The sequence below is a fragment of the Elgaria multicarinata genome, chromosome 2 (genome assembly GCF_023053635.1).
Source record: "Elgaria multicarinata webbii isolate HBS135686 ecotype San Diego chromosome 2, rElgMul1.1.pri, whole genome shotgun sequence".
NCBI lineage: Eukaryota > Metazoa > Chordata > Lepidosauria > Squamata > Anguidae > Elgaria > Elgaria multicarinata.
Window position 1 is genome coordinate 178,926,507 of NC_086172.1, and position 19,369 is coordinate 178,945,875.

General features: G+C 53.1%; 1 protein-coding gene across 1 annotated transcript in view; it reads right to left on the reverse strand.

The window, feature by feature from the left end:
* NID2 (nidogen 2) overlaps window positions 1-18,232 on the reverse strand; it is a 148,563-nt gene extending 130,331 nt beyond the window's left edge. The window contains exons 1-3 of the mRNA XM_063118170.1: window positions 18,021-18,232; window positions 12,807-13,112; window positions 1,753-1,979 (exon numbers count right to left, since the gene is read on the reverse strand). Of these exons, the coding sequence (XP_062974240.1) occupies window positions 1,753-1,979; window positions 12,807-13,112; window positions 18,021-18,227 (740 nt within the window). The 5' untranslated portion in view covers window positions 18,228-18,232. The remainder of the gene's footprint in view (window positions 1-1,752; window positions 1,980-12,806; window positions 13,113-18,020) is intronic.
* Between the last annotated feature and the right edge of the window lie 1,137 nt (window positions 18,233-19,369).

Consider the following 19,369-nt stretch of genomic DNA (forward strand, 5'->3'; position numbering starts at 1 on the left):
TGTGGCTTCTGTCTTTTATATACCGCTTTCATACTGCTTTCGTAGTGCAATATCCTGTTTGCTGTAGATTCGGCCTTGGTTGCTCTTGGACTCGATGGCCTTGTAGGCCCCTTCCAACTCTGCTATTCTATGATCCTCTGGGCATGCTCCAGTTTGTTCAAGCCCTTCTTAAAATGTGCTGCCCAGGACTGAATGTGCCAGTGCACATCCCCCAGAATCCTCTGGGGCAGGCCAGGGTTCCTCAGCAGACGAGGCAGTAACGGAAGCGGCTCCCTGAAGATCGGATATGTGAGCACCACTGACCTGAACAATTGCCACTTTCATGGAAGCTGGAATATTTCCTCTCTCTCTCTCTCTCTCTCTCTCTCTCACACACACACACACACACACACACACTTTCAGCTCAATCAGACTAGTTTCTGAAAACAACAGAATGAAATTTAATAGGGATAAATGCCAAGTTCTACATTTAGGAAATAGAAACCAAAGGCACAGTTACAAGATGGGGGATACTTGGCTCAGCAATACTACGAACGAGAAGGATCTTGGAATTGTTGTAGATCGCAAGCTGAATATGAGCCAACAATGCAATAAGGCTGCAAGAAAGACAAATGCTATTTTGGGCGGCATTAATAGAAGTATAGCTTCCAAATCATGGGAGGTACTGGTTCCTCTCTATTCTGGGCTCCACAATTCAAGAAGGACGCAGACAAGCTGGAGCGGGTTCAGAGGAGGGCAACCAGGATGATCAGGGGTCTGGAAACAAAGCCCTATGAAGAGAGACTGAAAGAACTGGGCATGTTTAGCCTGGAGAAGAGAAGATTGAGGGGAGACATGAGAGCACTCTTCAAATACTTAAAAGGTTGTCACACAGAGGAGGGCCAGGATCTCTTCTCGATCCTCCCAGAGTGCAGGACATGGAATAACGGGCTCAAGTTAAAGGAAGCCAGATTCCAGCTGGACATCAGGAAAAACTTCCTGACTGTTAGAGCAGTACGACAATGGAACCAGTTACATAGGGAGGTGGTGGACTCTCCCACCCTAGAGGCCTTCAAGAGGCAGTTGGACAACCCTCTGTCAGGGATGCTTTAGGGTGGATCCCTGCATTGAGCAGGGGGTTGGACTTGATGGCCTTGTAGGCCCCTTCCAACTCTGCTATTCTATGATTCTGTGATTCTATGAAAACAAATTGATACAGAAGAGCAGAATCTCCGGCCTGTTTGCTTTGATCTGTTTCCATTCTTAAAGCCATCCTCTGAGCCAGGCAGCTAGAGGGACCAAACCTGTAGTTGCAATAACATGACCAGGAAATCCTCTCTCGAAAGAGTGACATTAGCAGGTACTTCCTTGGAACGATTTGCAAAAACAACACTACCACCACCCCCATCACCCCACCCCCTGAGAAGTGTTTTCCACAGATTTTCCACACCATGCTGCCCTCTCCTTGAACCCAGGCTCAAAAAAAAAAGCAAAATGCACACATTCCCCCACAGAGGCGGCATTACCTAGCGAAACAGCTGCCTTGTGCAAACAACGTTCGGTTCAACGGCTGACATCACATCCACGTGGCCTTCCAAGCTCTGATGAAGCAGGTAATGCGCTCGTTTGAACTTAAGGGTACAAGAGCTACAACCGGGCTGCGCTACGTGATTTTAAAATCAGAATTCAATCTAACTTCTGCACCCAGAAAAGCTAGATTCTGCAACCTGCAATGAGTTAGGCCTGTGTTAGCGCTGCCCGCTAGGTACTTACTGGTAGAGGTTTTTGACGGACTGCTCGCTGTTCGTTACGCTGTGGTACGGCCCTTCCCGCCGTTGATAATCCCCTCTGCTGAAGCCTACGCGGGCCGGGAGCTCCAGGTGGACGTTGTACGATTCCTTCGGCCGCGTCCCGAAGAACTGGATCCCGTCGTCGGGATAAAGGAAGAGGGCGTAGGCGTCCGAAAGGCCGTAGGCTAAGACTGCCTGGAAGGTGTTACGCTGCAGAAGCAAAGCGGCACAAAAAGGGAAATGCACAGATCAGAACCCAGGACCTCAAAGACAGGACCATGAACCCAATTTGGGGAACTAAGAACCAAATCAAGACCAAGTCACAAAGCGGCAAGTTGGTGGGGTGCAGCGGTTACGAGCCTGTGCCGGGCTCAGGTCTCACGTCTACCATGAACTCAACCCGCGATGTTAGGCTCTGTCAGCCTCAGCCCCACATTTGCAATATGGGGATATTAGCAGCAGCCTACTTTACAGGACTGTTGTAAAGAAGGCAAACAGGATGATCAGGGGTCTGGAAACAAAGCCCTATGAAGAGAGACTGAAACAACTGGGCATGTTTAGCCTGGAGAAAAGAAGATGGAGGGGAGACATGAGAGCACTCTTCAAATACTTCAAAGGTTGTCCCACAGAGGAGGGCCAGGATCTCTTCTCGATCCTCCCAGAGTGCAGGACACGGAATAACGGGCTCAAGTTAAAGGAAGCCAGACATCAGGAAAAAATGAGCCATCAGCTGGACATCAGGAAAAACTTCCTGACTGTTAGATTTGATTTGATTTATTACATTTATATACCGCCCGGTTTACAACAGTACGACAATGGAACCTAGGGAGGTTGTGGCCTCTCCCACACTAGAGGCCTTCAAGAGGCAGCTGGACAGCCATCTGTCAGGGATGCTTTAGGGTGGATTCCTGCACTGAGCAGGGGGTTGGACTTGATGGCCTTAGAGGCCCCTTCCAACTCTACTATTCTATGATTCTATGAAATATTCCTGCCTGAAACGCCGGAGAGCCGCTGCTGCCAGTCAGTGCTGATAATACTGGGCGAGATGGACCAAGGGGCTGACTCGGTGGAAGACAGCTACCTATGTTCCCAACATGCACACACAGTGCAGCATTTAATGTCCACAAAATCTGGAGTTAAAGTAAGCTAGGAATCTCAAGATGGTGAATTCTGTGCCAGGTTTTCAGTTCCGTACTCATCTGTTTCTGAGCAGAAACAGATCTCAGACTCTGACAATCGCAAGGCTTGGGAACACACAGGATACACTGGAGAGGGAAATCTTTTTTTGCCCAGAGAGCCATAAAGGCATCCAGGCAGCATGTTGGGGGCCGCAGTCCAACAGTGCTCAAAACGAGAGGGCCCACTCTCAGTCATACGTCTACCCCACTAGTGTGGACCCACACCGTGCACCGGGAGGAAGAGAGAGTGATCCAGCAACCAAGAGAGAGACTCCTTTGTTCCTCCACTCCCAGACTGCTCTCTGTGCATGTTCAAAATGGCGACCCCTTTTGCCATGCGCAGAGAAAGCGGCGACCTAGCCACGGAGGAAGTGACATGTTTTCTTCCTCCATCGCCAGATCATAGCGCCGTTCTCAGGGAGGATTTCTAGAATCATAGAATAGCAGAGTTGGAAGGGGCCTCTAAGGCCATCCAGTCCAACCCCCCTCTGCTCAATGCAGGAATCCACCTTAAAGCATCCCTGATGGATGGCTGTCCAGCTACCTCTTGAAGGCCTCTAGGGTGGAAGAGCCCACCACCTCCCTAGATCATGGGTTCCATTGTCGTACTGCTCTAACAGTCAGGAAGTTTTTCCTGATGTCCAGCCGGAATCTGGCTTTCTGTAAATTGACCCCATTATTCTGTGTCCTGCACTCTGGGAGGATCGAGAAGAGATCCTTGAACACCTACTTTGCATGCAGGAGGTCTGTGGGGGGCAGGGGAGGCAATTCCTGACAGGGCTAGGTAAAAAGGATCAGGTGGGCAGATGCCGGGGGAGACCTCTTTCTTTGCCCAGCAAGCCCTGGGACCCTGGAGAGGCACTAGCAGTCAAAGGCAGAGAAGGGCAAGCAAAACAGTCAAGGGGCTGGGAGTATCTCCCCTAGGAGGGAAAGTTACAACAGCAGGGATTGTTTAGCTTGGTCCTCCTTTGCTTCGACCCCGGGATAGGCGTGGGCAGGCTGGCACTCTGCAGATGCTCACTCTCACCCTTGGCTTTTTGTCATTACTTCGCATAATAACCTGACAGTGAGTGTGCCCCAGGGAAGGACCCTCAGAAACTCAGGGCTTAGAATCATAGAATAGCAGAGTTGGAAGGGGCCTACAAGGCCATCGAGTCCAACCCCCGGCTCAATGCAGGAATCCACCCTAAAGCATCCCTGACAGAGGGTTGTCCAGCTGCCTCTTGAAGGCCTCTAGTGTGGGAGAGCCCACAACCTCCCTAGGTAACTGGTTCCATTGTCATACCGCTCTAACAGTCAGGAAGTTTTTTCTGATGTCCAGCCAGAGTAGACGTTCAACGAGAGGGAAAATCCTCCACCAGAGCCTCTGCGGGCCTGATGCGGAAGCCATACAGGCCTACTGCGGCGCACGGGACAGAGGTTCCCCATGCACAGAACACGGAGTCCTACATTCCCTCTGCAGACGTCAAGAGCACTGTGTGGTCATTGCTGCACAGCTCTATTAACAGGGTACGTCTCTTACTGGGCGCTATAAAAATACGGAGAATAAATAAAATGGAAAAACTCCACTTGAGGAGCACTAAGGTCTCCACGGTTACCCTCTTGGAAGGGCAGATTCCATTTCTCCCACTCCTTCCTTCCTAAGCCTTGTCTTGCTCAAGAACTTATGAAACCTCTCGGCTTGCTATCATTTATCTTTCCTCCCTCCTGTTTTATCTTCCTGGCTTTTGGCTCTGGCTCTTCTTTCAGCAGCTAGGAGGAGGCCGTGTGTGTGTGTGTATTATTTTGCTCCATGTGATGATTTGCCCCCCTTGGGAACGAGAAGAGAGATTTTAATTCTTGCTAAGTCCTCCGCCCAGGCCGGAAGGAGCTTCAGAGCGGGAATGCTCTATGCCCCCAAAAGGGAGAAGTGCCCCCCTCCCAGAATTTCAGACTTTAATCTAAATATCTTTGTAACTAGATGAGCAAGTAACACCCCACATATGCTCAGAGGCACCCTTGTTTACTATTCCTTATTCTAAAGAGTTGTCCTTTTCTCCTCACACTTTCTAAGACGGGTTGCTTTTTCTGCGGATCCCTTCACACTCCGCTGACATTTACACTCAATCTGTCCCATTTTCCCCGTGCACAACGCCCATCATTCCTAGCGAGCAGGGAAGGCTCTCCTAGGACATCAAGCCAACAGGGCTCCATTCGTGCCCCCCTTTTCAAGCAGGAACGGGAGATATAAAGTCATGGAAAGATGTCCGAAGGCCTCTTCCAGGATTTGCTCCCAGTGGTGGCCGGGGGGGGGGGGCGGCCTTCCCATTTCTGCTCATTTTCCAACAGCGGCCACTTGTCATTCCTGCCAGATATAAAGGAGCGCTTGTTGTCAAATGACACGCACACACACAGACGTCCCCTGGGCCAAGCCCCAGGGACAGCCGCTGAGCTGCGCAAACAAAGCTAATTTGTTTGCGCAGGAGGGACAACCCAGGAAGGATGGGCACAGCCTCCCCAAAAACCTGGGCAAACAACGTGAGCGCGAGAGAAGGGAGAGAGTTGGGCGGGCTGCTGTGAAAGCCAAGGGAGGGGCACTTATGGCAGCCTTCCCCCCCCCCAATTTATTTATTTATTTATTTATTTATTAAATTCATATACCGCCCCATAGCTGAAGCTCTCTGGGCGGTTTACAAAAGTTAAGAACAGTGAACATTAAAAAGCATACAAATTTAAAACCATCAAAAATATAAAAACAACGGTGTAAAACAGAATCCATTTTAAACGACGACAGTTCTAAATGCTGTTAAATGCCTGGGAGAAGAGAAAGGTCTTGACCTGGCGCCGAAAAGATAACAATGTTGGTGCCAGGCGAGCCTCATCAGGGAGATCGTTCCGGAATTGGGGGGCCACCACTGAAAAGGCCCTCGCCCTTGTTGCCATGCTCCGAGCTTCCCTTGGCCGCTGGATGTCTCGGACGGCAACTTCCAAAGTTATGGGAGCTTCCGTCCAACACAACTGAGATAACCTGCCCTCTTCTATTTTGTAATGTGCATTGCACAGGGCCGGCTCTACCGTTACATGGGGTCATGCGCTCGCATCAGGCACGGAGCAGAAAGAGCAGCGAATTGCCCGACTATTCCCCCTACCGGCTCCCATCAGGAGAGCCCAGCGCTGCCTCCCTTTTGCATCATCCACAGCCGGCCGCCCACTTGCCTAGCCAGAGGGCCGCTCCCTCATTTGATTGGTCAGCTAGCAGCCTGGCCATCCACTGCTTCTACCTAGCAATGTGAAGGGCCGGCGGGGGGGACTGGAAAAATTCAGGGGGGGGAACATTTCCCCCTGGTTTTCCCCCGAAGCAGTTTTTGCTTTTTTTCCCCAAAAAAATTGGGGGGGGGGGGAAATGAAGAAAAATGGATTATGGGAAGTTTTAATTTAGCATAGTGAATAAAGAGTTTAAAACAAGGTGTTCAGATATTTACTTCTCCAAATGATTTCTAAAAACTATGTGCAGTATCAGATTATTACAACTTCAGGGCAGCGAGGACAAGCAAGACCTAGGTTGCAAACTGAGACTACAATTCTCAAATGCAAAAACAAAATGCATTTCTGCTCTAGGGGGCAGCACTGCCACTGAAGCAGAGACTGAAACTGATAGGCCGTTGCTAGACGAGGGTTTAGCCCGGGCTGATACCCGGGCTCACTCCTGTGCATCCAGATGACGCACAGGGGATCCCGGGCTCAGCCCGGGCTAAACCCTCCCTTGGCCTGGGATAACTGGCACCGGTTGTGGCCCGGGCTGAGCCCGGGGCTGTGGAAGGTCTAGCTGGTTCCGCGCCTTTTTCCAGCTACATAGCTTACTCGTGAGTAGCCGGGAGAAGCCGCACACTGGGCACAGCGCTCTATAGGAACACTGTGCCCATCGGGCCGGGGGAGGGAATCACGGGGGGGGGGAGATGGGGGCCAGGGAGGAAAGAATGGACCCGGCGGGAGAAATGGGGGGGAAGAGCGGAGCCACGGTGGGTAGATCAAGGACAGGAAGGCAGAGGGGGCATCGGACAGGGCAGGCAGGTGATCGGGCGGGCGGGTGATCGGGTGGGCATGGCAGGCGGGGGGGCGATTGGGCAGGGGGGCATCGGACATGGCGGGCGGGTGATCGGGTGGTTGGGTGATCGGGTGGGCATGGCGGGCGGGGGGGGTGATTGGGCAGGGGGGCATCGGACATGGCGGGCGGGTGATCGGGTGGGTGGGTGATCGGGTGGGCATGGCGGGCGGGGGGGGTGATTGGGCAGGGGGGCATCGGACATGGTGGGCGGGTGATCTTGTGGGTGATCAGACAGGCATGGCGGGCAGGGGGGCGATTGGGCAGGGGGGCATCAGACATGGCAGGCGGATGATCGGGCGGGTGGGTGATTGGGCAGGCTTGGCGGGCGATCGGGCAGGGGGGGCATCGGACATGGCAGGCAGGTGATCAGGCTGGTGGGTGATCGGGCAGGCATGGCGGGGGGGGTGATCGAGCAGGGGGGGCATCGGACATGCCGGGCGGGGGGGAAGGAGAATGGGGCAGGGGGGGAGATCGCGGATGGGGGTGGGAAGGAGGGTTTTTTAAAAAAAACTCCACCCACTTACTTTTCCTGGCTCCTGCACTGCTGCTGCCGCTTTAAAAGAAAAAAAATGGCGGCCGCAACGGCTCTCCTCCAGAGCTTGTCGCGGCTCACGTGTGAATAAGGGCGAGATCTCACGTTATTCATAATGCAAGGTCTCCCCTCCTCTCCCAGATTTTCCACCAGGTCTAGCAAGGCCCATAGTGATAGCTATAGGTCAGAAAATGGGTATAATTAAATTTCATGCATATTCATCGAATCTTGGTTCCCCCTTTCCCCCAGTTCTTTTTATGGGAACGGGGGCTTTATGTCTGCTTGACACTTTGGGGGACTAGCGGAGACAAATAATTTTCTTTGTTACTCATTTTGGTGACTTCTGTTGTTGTTGTTTTTAATTGTTGTTTTTCCTGCTCCTCATAAACTGGCAAAACCAAAGAGGTTCCTTACAGTTCAGGAGCTTGTAGCTCCATTTGTTGCCATTTTTTTTTAAAGAAAATTAAAAAGTAAATTCAATTTTTAATAATTCCTTGAATAGACTGTACTTTTAATATACCAAATGTAATAATTTGATGCCAAACCAACTTGGACATAATTGCATTTTATGTTCCTAAAGTAACAAAGTGATTTTCAATCTGTAAAAAGTGCTAATATTGCTTATATATTTTCAATTTTTCCAAAAAGGCTCACATCCCCCTGGACAAAAACACGTGGTTTTTTCCCCCCCATAGCTTCAAAATTTCTGGAAATTTTTCGTCTCTTGCGTGCCCAGCCGCTCCTGCCTCGTGCCGCAGCCGCGTGGTTTCTGCAAAAAGTAGCTTGGTACCCCCCATCAACAGGGAGGGAGGGGGGGCTTGCCGGTGCTTCTTGCATGAACCACCAAGGCAAGCACACGTGGACCGGGCGAGGAGACCGGAATACAGATGAGATACTGTGGCGGAAAATCTTTGCCACAACCTAGTTGAACTTTGACACGGGCCATCAAGTGTCACACAGAGCGGCCTTAATGTTCCGCCAAGGTGTTTACACCACCGTCCTTCAACCTGGTGCCCTTTGGGCGTGTTGGACTGCAATTCCCATCATTCCCAGACAGCATAGTCATGAAAACAATGGGTGTTGTTGTCCAACCTATTTGGAGGGCGTCAGCTTGGAGAAGACCGCCTTATGGCAAGAAGGCTAACGTTTTCAGATATGATCCCGGCTGGGGAGGTTCTCCTGCATAACGGAAAGTGTGCAGGAGCCCTGCCATGCTCTTCCATAGCTTGCTAAGCATTTCAGCAGGGCTTTCGTAGGCAAACTCTCCCCACAGATCATGCCCTTAGCAAACAGGGGAGGGGGAAACGGAAGAGCAAACAAAAGCAGAACACGGAGCTCTAAATGGGGAAACCGACAGATAAGAGAGTGGTGGGGGTCAAGGGTCAAAGGGCATCAGCAAAGGTCAGCTTGGCGCTTGTTCCTAAGCCACGCTCAATGGGCTCCCGAGTACGTTAACACTTGTTAAGAGAGACACAAAGGGCAAATTCCATCGGCCCTCGGCTGCGGTTTCCCAGAGCGCCAGCTAAATGCACGGTTACATGGCCCACACCAGGCACAGAAGGACAAAGAAGAGCCCCCAGGCTGGATCAGACCAAAGGTCCATCTGGTCCAGTTTTGTTCACCCAGAGGCCCCAATGGGAGCCCACAAGCAGGACACGGCGGCAACAGCACCGTCCCGCTCGGGTTCGCCAGAAACTGGTGTACAGAGTTAGCCCTGGTGGAGCAGGAAAGAGGGCGTGATGGCAGGCGGCGAGTCACGGGATATCTCTGAAAAGCCCCCCCGAGTGGAAATCTCCAAAGATGGAGGGCAGGGCGGCCAAAAACCCCTCTGCTGTTCCTCCCACCCTGCCAGCTTCAGCCCGGCAGGACATAGGAATCTCGGAAGCCTCCGAGTCCAGAGGCTTCTGAGCACCGAGGGCACAATCGATTGGATTGCACCCTTATGCGGATTAGGACCAAATTATTGAAAGACCGCCTTTGGGCAATGTCAGCCGGCCCACACTTTAAAACCAGAAAAAGGGTTTCTCTTTTTTTTCCCCTCATGTGCCCCCCCCCACTTTCCATTCCCCCCCGCCGTGAGGGCTGTAAGTTGGGCAATTAAAGGGGTGACCCCACACCTCTGGAATAAGTAGCCATCAGGGGTCCGCCCGGCCCTGAAAACCTCCCACGGCTCCCATTTTCGAAAGGCCCTGAAAACCTCCCACTTGGCTCTGGCCTTCCGCTGATTACGTTTTATCAGACTGGGACTGTTTAGCTTGGAAAAAAAGGAGGCTGAGGGAAGACCTGATAGAGGTGTACAAAATGATGCATGGTGCGGAGAATGTGGACAGGGAGACGTCTCTCTCTCTCTCTCTCTCTCTCTCTCTCTCTCTCATAATACTAGAACCCAGTGGGGTCATCCCATGAAGCTAATGGATGGAGATTCAGGACGAATCGAAGGAAGTCCTTCTTCACACAGCGTTTAATTAAACTATGGAACTCACTACCACAAGATGTAGTGATGGCCACCAATTTGGATAGCTTTTAAAAGGGGGTTGGATAAATTCCTGGACGCGGAAGGTATCAATGGCTACCTGCCCTGTTGGCTAAGTGCAACCTCCAGTATGAGAGGCAGTAAGCCTGTGTGCACCAGTTGCTGGGGATCATGGGTGGGAGGGTGCTGTTGCACCATGTCCTGCATTGTTGGTCCCGGGCCGACAGCTGGTTAGCCACTTTATGAACAGAGGCAGCTGAACAACCATCTGTCAGGGATGCTTTAGGGTGGATTCTTGCATTGAGCAGGGGGTTGGACTCGATGGCCTTGTAGGTCCCTTCAACTCTGCTATTCTATGATTCTATGATTCTATGACTAGATGGACCCTCAGTCTGATCCAGCGTCAGGGCACTTCTGATGTTCTTATGTTGTAACTGCAGTTCTAGGTGGCCATACTAGCTGGGGATGATGGGAGTTGCAGTCCAACACATCTGGCTGGTACAAGGTTGGAGAAGGCCAATCTATGGCTTAAATTACTATCTGTTTTTCAAAGCCAAGGCTGAACCTTTCTTACAGCTGTGCTAAGCTAAGGGTGATGGGAGTTGTAGTCTGGAAAAGATGGTTGGGGAATGCTGCTTTCATGGGTCTCTCCCACATTTTAAAAACATAACAGTGCACCGGGGACATGAGAGCTTTCCACACGCAGGGTTGGCTTGTGTGTGTGTGTGTTTTAACAGAGACGAACCAATTTAAAAACAAAAAGGAACACATACCCACCCCGCTATAGGAATTTCATTAGTATCTCCTTTCCACTGTGGAAAATCTGGAACATGCCTTTCTCTGATGACAGGCAAACAAATCGCATGGAGAAAAATCCCCTCCACCCACCAGCAGAACAAAACAAAAAGCCGAGGTGAACGCGGTGAACGCCACAGTCAGAGTTTCCGAAAGGAGAAAATCATCTTTGCCTCCTCCGAAGAGAGGCTGGCGTTGCCAGCTCCAGAACATGTGCCTTTAAGAACCGCACAGAAGGCAGCGTTGCACCCCCAGGCGAAGCTTCTCCTTTCACTGCATTGATACAGGGGAAAAGCGACAGCTGGTGTAATTCTGCCTTCCAGGCGACGCCTGAAGGTACAGGATCCCCTACGAAAGGGGTGTTGAAGGTCTTTCAGCCCGAGGGCCAGAGAAGCTTTCAGGGGCCGCATTCCAGCGATGGGCGGAGCTGAAGGAAAAACAAGGTGTGGCCAAAGGCAAAAGGGTGTGGCCAAAATAACAATGACAAATAAAAAACCCAGCATGCTTTAGCTCCAAGCTCTTGCTGCCAGTGTGGTGCTGTTCAGACAACACGCTAAACCATGACGGTTAAGCGTTTTGAGCTAAACACTATTATTTATTTACAACATTTATGTACCACTCAATTATCTAACACAGATTCCAGAGCGGTGAACATCGATATAAACAGTAAAAGAAAGAAGATTAAAAAAGCAAATTTAAATTATTCAATTTAAAAACAAAGGAGCCAGAAAAAACAGTGGCTAGTCAGTTGGGGAAGGCTTCTCGGAAGAGAGATGTTTTCAGGAGGCGACAGAAGCAGCCTAGTGTTGGCGCCTGCCTGACCTCCAGGGGTAGGGAGTTCCACAGGGAAGGGGCCACCACACTAAAGGCTCTTCTCCTGGTGGTTTCCAGTTGGGCCACAGGTCCACGTGGAGCCACCAGGAGCCTGCCCTCCGATGACCTCAGTGCTCTGGCAGGTTGGTAAGGAAGAAGGCGCTCTATCCTGGTCCCAAGTTGTTTAGGGCTTTGTACACCAGTACCAAAACCTTAAACCTGGCCCAGTAGCCAATAGGTAGCCAGTGCAATTCCCCGAGTTTAGGCACTGAGTTTAGGCACTGATCTAGGACTTGCACAGCCTCTCCTGATTTTGGCTTAGCATGTTGTGTGTCAGGTGAACCATGGCTTAGGGCCTTGCTAGACCTACCGGGTAATCCGTCTGGGAGGAGGGGCGACGGCACACTACAACTAGTGCACGCCATCGCCCTTTTCCAGACGTCAACACGCGACGGAGCAAGGGAAAGCCCCGTCGCGTGCTCCGCGTTTTCCCCCCTTAAAGGGCCATGTGCGCAGGAGTGCACCGCCAGAAAAGGTAAATGCTTTTTTTAAAAAATAAAGGGTTCCCCGCTCCCCCCGATTTCCCCCCCCCACGATGTGTGATACCCCCCTGCCCACTCGCTCGCCCGTATTCCCCCGTCCGCCATGCCCTGCCCCCGTCCCCGTTCTTCTTCTCCTCCCCTCCGCCATGCCCTACCCCCCATCCCCGTTCTTCTTCTCCCCCCCTCCGCTATGCCCTACCCCCATCCCCGTTCTTCTTCTCCCCCCCCGCCATGCCCTGTCCCCGTCCTCGTTCTTCTTCTTCCCTCCCCGTCCACCATGCCGTCCCCGTCCCCCATGCCCTGCCCCCATCCCCGTTCTTCTTCTCCTCCCCTCCGCCATGCCATGCCCCCGTCCCCGTTCTTCTTCTCCCCCCCTCCGCCATGCCCTGCCCCCGTCCTCGTTCTTCTTCTTCCCCCTTGTCCGCCATGCCCTGTCCCCGTCCCCCGTCCATCATGTCTTTTTATTGTTTTACTTGCATTTTATTGTTGTTTTAATCGAGCTTCAATATATAACTGTAAGCTGCCTTGAATGCCAGGCAGGGTATAGATCAATTTCAATCTTTTAGAAAGGGGAGCATGGAAACCATCAGAAATCCGGATGCCGCAAAGCTTCGCCTCACCTGCTTGGATGGCTCCGAGTTCCGGGTGACTTCTTCGTAGGCTGCCACGTCCTCCCAGGTAGCAATGAAGGTGTGGCGGGGGGCAAAGTCGGTGGCGCTGGGAAATGCAGCCTGGACCAGCTGGGCAGCCCGATCCAGCACCTCTCTGGAATCATCCAGGCGGTAATAGATCTTGCCTCTCCCGCCACTGGTGTCGATGTCTGACAGGAAAGGAGCCACCGCGGGGAAGTCCGTGGGGAAATCGTCATCCACATACTGGGTCTCTCTGGGGAAGTCCTGGGTGGAAATGATCCCGTTGGTCCCAACCTGTCAGGGAGCCAGGTCAAAGCACAGTGAGCAAAAGAGATCCAACAGCAAACACAGCCAGCTTGAGTGGAAGACTAACAAATGTCGGTTGGATAGCAGGTTGCTATGTTGTTAGAGAGTGATAGTTTAAAGGACGAGGAGCCATTTGAACCTCAACCCTGCCTCCCCTTAGCCTCCATGGGTGTGGGGAATGTGGATAGAGAGACATTTTTCTCCCTCTCCCATAACACGAGAACCCAATGGAGTCATCCCATGAAGCTGATGGGTGGGAGATTCAGGACAGATCAAAGGAAGGACTTCTTCACACAGCGCATAGTTAAACTATGCAACTCACCACCACAAGATGTAGCGACGGCTACCAATTTGGATGGCCTTAAAAGGGGGTTGCATAAATTCCTGGAGGAGAAGGCTAGTAATGGCTACTAGCCCTGATGGTTATTGTGCTACATCTGGTATCAGTGGCAGTGTGCTTATGTGCACCAGTTGCTGGGGAACATGGGTGAGAGGGTGCTGTTGACCTCGTGTCCTACTTGGCTGGTTGACCACTGTGTGAACACAATACTGGACTAGATGGACCCTTGGTCTGATCCAGCCTGGCTCTTAAAATCATAGAATCATAGAATAGCAGAGTTGGAAGGGGCCTACAGGGCCATCGAGTCCAACCCCCTGCTCAATGCAGGAATCCACCTTAAAGCATCCCTGACAGATGGTTGTCCAGCTGCCTCCTGAAGGCCTCTCATGTGGGAGAGGCCACGACCTCCCTAGGTAACTGATTCCATTGTCGCACTGCTCTAACAGTCAGGAAGTTTTTCCTGATGTCCAGCTGGAATCTGGCTTCCTTTAACTTGAGCCCATTATTCCATGTCCTGCACTCTGGGAGGATCGAGAAGAGATCCTGGCCCTCCTCTGTGTGACAACCTTTTAAGAATTTGAAGAGTGCTCTCATGTCTCCCTTCAATCTTCTCTTCTCCAGGCTAAACAGGCCCAGTTCTTTCAGTCTCTCTTCATAGGGCTTTGTTTCCAGACCCCAGATCATCCTGGTTGCCTCTGAACACGCTCCAGCTTCTCACGTTCTTAACTACAAGCCATGAAGGACCTGTCAAAACTATTCAGATCTAGAGCAGTGGGAACCATACTCAGATGTTAATCACTGAAAAGATCAGCAACCATGGACAAATGCCACTGAAAGAGAGTTTTCCGACCACTACCACAGTTCCCCTATAATGTGCAGCTACAGAGGAGTGTTGGGTGCCCCACGGCATTCCCTCGCTTCACATAAAGCAGGGGTTCCCAGCTCAGTGCCTCTCAGATGTGCTGGACTACCACCCCATTCATTCCTGGCCAACATGGCCCATAGCCCTGCTGGTTGAGGATGATGGGATTTGTAATCCAAGTCCTCTAAAGGTCCCCTGGACAGGGAAAGCTGACATAGGGCAACGGTGAGGCCCAAGAGACCAGAGGTGCAGATGAGCCCAAAATGTGCGTTCAACTATGTTCTAGGTTCACCTGCAAACTACAGGGCTGCTCTGTAATATGAACAGCCAGTAGGTTAAATTGCTTTAAAAAGAGGACTTGACAAATTCACGGAAGAGGAGAGCTCCAGTAGAAACTGGTGGCTCCAATGTCAGCAGGGTTGGACTAGATAATCTCCAAGGCCCTTTGAAACTATGGAATTCTCTAGAACTCTTGGAGCTAGCGATCAACCCCTCCAGTGCAGGCTCGTGACTCCGATGTCAGTGGGGCAGTGAATCTGCTCCAGGTTTCAGTCAGAACCAATCAGAACTGCCCAGAGAGCTCCAGCTATTGGGCGGTATAAAAATGTAATAAATAAATAAATAAATCAGAACTCTAAAGCTGTATGCCATGCTTCACCCCTTGGAGAGCTCCCTTCGAGCTCTAACTGGCTCCAACTGAAACCTGGAGCAGATTCACTGCCCCACTGACATCGGAGTCACGAGCCTGCACTGGAGAGGTTGATCACTAGGTCTTTTAGAGAATTCCATAGTTTCAAAGGGCCTTGGAGACCATCTAGTCCAACCCTCTGCTCAATGCGGGATCTAGAAAGCAGGATGCAGTAACATTCTCCCCGAGAGATGGCCGTCTGTCCTCTGCTTAAATGCCTCCAGCAAAGGACACCCGGACGCCTCACATAGCAGCCTGTTCAACTGTCAAGCGGCTTTTACTTTCTAACAGCCAGGGCATGCTGGGAGTTGTAGTCTGACACATCTGGAGGGCACCAAGTTGGGGATGGCTGTCGTAATGTGAAATAGTAAACAAGCACTTTCATAAAGCCCTTCACATTCACCCAATGCATAAGCCTCAGTTGCGTGGGCAAACATAAGAAATCTCATAAGATAAAACACCGAGTAATAAAGAGTCTATTCAGTGGCTAGAGAGCTCCCTTTTTTAAATCAGGGAAACCAGTATTATTATTATTATTATTATTATTATTATTATTATTTACAATCCTGCAAGGAAATCCAGGACAAATAAAAGGAAGTACTTCTTCACACAGCACATAGTTAAACTTTGGAACTCACTACCACAAGATGTAGTGATGGCCACCCATTTGGATGGCTTTAAAAGGGGGTTGGATAAATTCCTGGAGAAGGCTCTCCATGGCTACTAGCCCTGAGGGTTGTGTGCTGCCTCCAGTATTATAGGCAGTAAGCCTGTGTGCACCAGTTGCTGGGGAACATGGGTGGGAGGGTGCTGTTGCACCAGGTCCTGCTTGTTCATCCCTGGCCGATGGCTGGTCAGCCCCTGTGTGAACAGAGTGCTGGACTAGATGGACCCGTGGTCTGATCCAGCATCAAGGCTCTTCTGATGTTCTTACGCAGGCCACTGTTTTGATCAGGGACCTAATCCTGAGAGACCAGCTGCTAGTCTGCTTCAGGGAATTTTATTTCAAAACTGACAAATAAATAAATAAATGACACGCCCGCGTCCCCCTCCTACATTTACGGTGTGACTGGGGCTGGGTCCCTGACCCCAACCTTCGTCAGGGCTCAGTACCGGGCCCTCTTCCATCAAGGCTGTGACGGGGCCCAGGCCGCTACCTTTCAGACTCAGTTCCCCATCTGTAAAATGGGAAGGGCAGCTGACAACCTCCCAGAAGAGGCCGGCCAAGCGTCCTCGCAAACGAAAAGCGGTGCGGTTTGAAGCAAAGGCTTGGGCAGGAAGCGCCGATGGGATGCACGCCCTGCAGCCTCTCTGGCCCAGGGGGGACTCGGCCGGCGGGCGCTTCGGCGGCATTTATTTATTCATTTATTTATTACATTTATATACCGCCCCATAGCCGAAGCTCTCTGGATGGTTTACAACAGTTAAAAACAATGACAATTAAAAAACAGATGTACAAAATTTTAAACCAGCAAACTCTGAGCACTTTTATGGCTTCTCACTGGAGTGAATGTTTTGATGTCGATTAAGGTTTGCCCTCTGAGAAAAGCTCTTTCCACACTCTTGGCATTCATCCCACTTCTCGCCCATGTGAATTCTTTGATGTCACCTAAGGTGGAGGCTCTGACTGAAGCTCTTTCCACACTCTGAGCATTTATAGGGCTTCTCACTGCAGTGAATTCTTTGATGTTGCTTAACGTTTGTGCTGTTAAGGCAGGTCAGTTAAGGCAGGGGTCCCCAACCGCCGGGCCATGGACCGGTCCCGGTCCATGGCCTGTTACGAACCAGGCCGCGCAGGTGAGCTGCTTTCACCCACCCACCCCCACCCCCACGCCCGCGTACCTGGGGGAAGGGCGCCATCTCGCCTGCCCAGCAGGGCCGGTGCCAGACTATTTTGCGCCCTAGGCAGGTGAGCTGCTTTCACCCACCCACCCCCACCCCCACCCCAGCGTACCTGGGTACGGGATGCCATCTCGCCCGCCCAGCCGAAGTGAAGCCAGGACACTGGGGGGGGGGGGGGGCAGCTTCGGAACGGTGTGCCAAGTCGGAAGCCGCTCTGGGAGAGCGACTTCTGGGCGCGCCGTTCTGAAGCCGCCGCCCCCCGCCCCCCTACCCCAGCGTTCTGGCTTCACTTCAGCGCCCACCCAGCCGAAGCGAAGCCAGGATGCTGGGGCGGGCGGGCAGCTTTGAAACGGCGCACCCAGAAGCCACCATCTCAGAGCTGCTGTGGGAGAGTGGCTTCTGGTTGCGGCGTTCAGCGGCCCCCTTACCTTGGCGCTCTAGGCGGCCGCCTGAGTGGCCTCTAAGTTAGCACCGGCCCTGCTGCCCAGCCGAAGCGAAGCCAGGATGCTGGAGTCGGGGTGGGTGGGTAGGACTTCCCAAAAACATCTCCTCAAACCCCACCCCACCCCATCCCCAGGTCCATGGAAAAATTGTCTTCCACAAAACTGGTCCCTGTTGCCAAAAAGGTTGGGGACCGCTGAGTTAAGGGAGTGTCCGGCTGGACAGGAATAGCGGGAGGTGGGAGGGAGCACAGAGAGAGAGAGAGAGAGAGAGAAAGCTCTATTGATGCCCAGGAATTCCTTGGGCAAACAGCTGCCCGGACAAGGCGCCCGCCTGTTGGATCTGGCCGGGCCCGGCTCACCGGTGGCCTTCTCCAGCCTGGTGCGCTCCAGATGTTTAGGGCTGGGACTTGCAGTCCCCAACATCTGGTTGGGGGAGGCTGGGGTCCCTCCGGCTGCCTCGCTCCGACGGGGAGCCCGGGCGCCGCCTCTCTCTCTCTCTGCGCCCGCCCGCCGCCCGGGGCTCACCGGGGGCCTTCTCCAGCCTGGCGCGCTCCAGATGTTTAGGGCTGGGGCTGCTGGGACTTGCAGTCCCCAACATCTGGTTGGGGGAGGCCGGGGTCCCTCCGGCTGCCGGGCCCCGACGGGGAGCCCGGGCGCCGCCTCCCGCTCTCGCTCGCTCTCTCTCTCCCCGCCAGGCGGCCGCGGCCCGGGGCGCACTTACGTAGAGCTGCGCGAAGCGGGTCTCGTAGAAGCGCAGCGGGCCGGGCAGGGGCGCGGCGGGCGCCGAGGTCTCGTCGTCGCCTTCGGGCAGCTGCCGGTCCCCGCGGGGCTCCCCGAAGGGGAAGAGCTGCGAGCGGGGCAGCGCGGCCGCCCAGCCCAACGCCAGCAGCAGCAGCAGCAGCGGCAGCGGCAGCCCCGGCCCACGCATGCTTCCCGGCCCTGGCGGCGGCGGCTGGAGCGGGCGGCGGCGGGTCCGAAGTGCCCGGGCTGGCCCTGGGCCTGGGCGGGGCCGCAGGCGCCTTCCCCGCGCCGCCATTGGCTGCCCGCGGCCCGGCCGCTGACCAATCCCTCCAGACCGCCCACCCCACCCCGTCCAACATCTGGAGCGCGTTAGCTGGAGCTCCTCTGGTACGGACACCTGGGGGGGTCGCTCGTCACAGCCAAGGAACAGCTGCATTGGGGGGGGGTCCGCCCTGTTTGTTTCTTGCAAGGGTGGCCGGGGAGGAGACCGCCAGGGGTTTGGGACTTCAACTCCCAGCGTTCCTGACAATTGGCCGTCCTGGCGGGGCCTCCCCGGGGTTGAAGTCCTAAACATCTGGAGATCTACCTTCCGCCCGGCCCTGCGTCATTGGACAAACATCCGACCTTTCCTTGTCAAAACTTCCAAGGCGGAATCCACCCGAGTGTGGAAATCACGGGTGAGCAACGTGTGCCCCTCCAGCTGTTTCGGCCTACAAATCCCATCATCCCAAGCAGCATAGCCAATGGTGAGGCATGGGGCGAGTTGTAGGGCAAAACAGCTGGAGGGGCACAAGTCCCCCACCCATGTAAACCATTCAGGGTGAGTTAACATTTCTGGACCTGACCTAGTGTCCTCCAGATGTGTTGGTCTACAACTCCCATACCCCCCAGTAAGCATGGCTAACATCTGGAGAGTGCCGTGTTGGGGAAAGGAGTGTGTCAGGAAGGTAAGGTCTATGCAGGCCTGGCTAGGTATTATGGGAGTTGTAGTGCAACAGCTGGAGGGCACCAGGTTGGGAAAGGCTATCCTTCATTTCCTGCGGAAAGTTTAGAATCATAGAATGGTAGAATTGGAAGGGGCCTATAAGGCCATCAAGTCCAACCCCCCGCTCAGTGCAGGAATCCACCCTAAAGCATCCCTGACAGAGGGTTGTCCGGCTGCCTCTTGAAGGCCTCTAGTGTGGGAGAGGCCACAACTTCCCTAGGTCACTGGTTCCATTGTTGTACTGCTCTAACAGTCAGGAAGTTTTTCCTGATGTCCAGCCGGAATCCAGCTTCCTGTAACTTCAGCCCGTGATTCCCTGTCCTGCACTCTGGGAGGATCGAGAA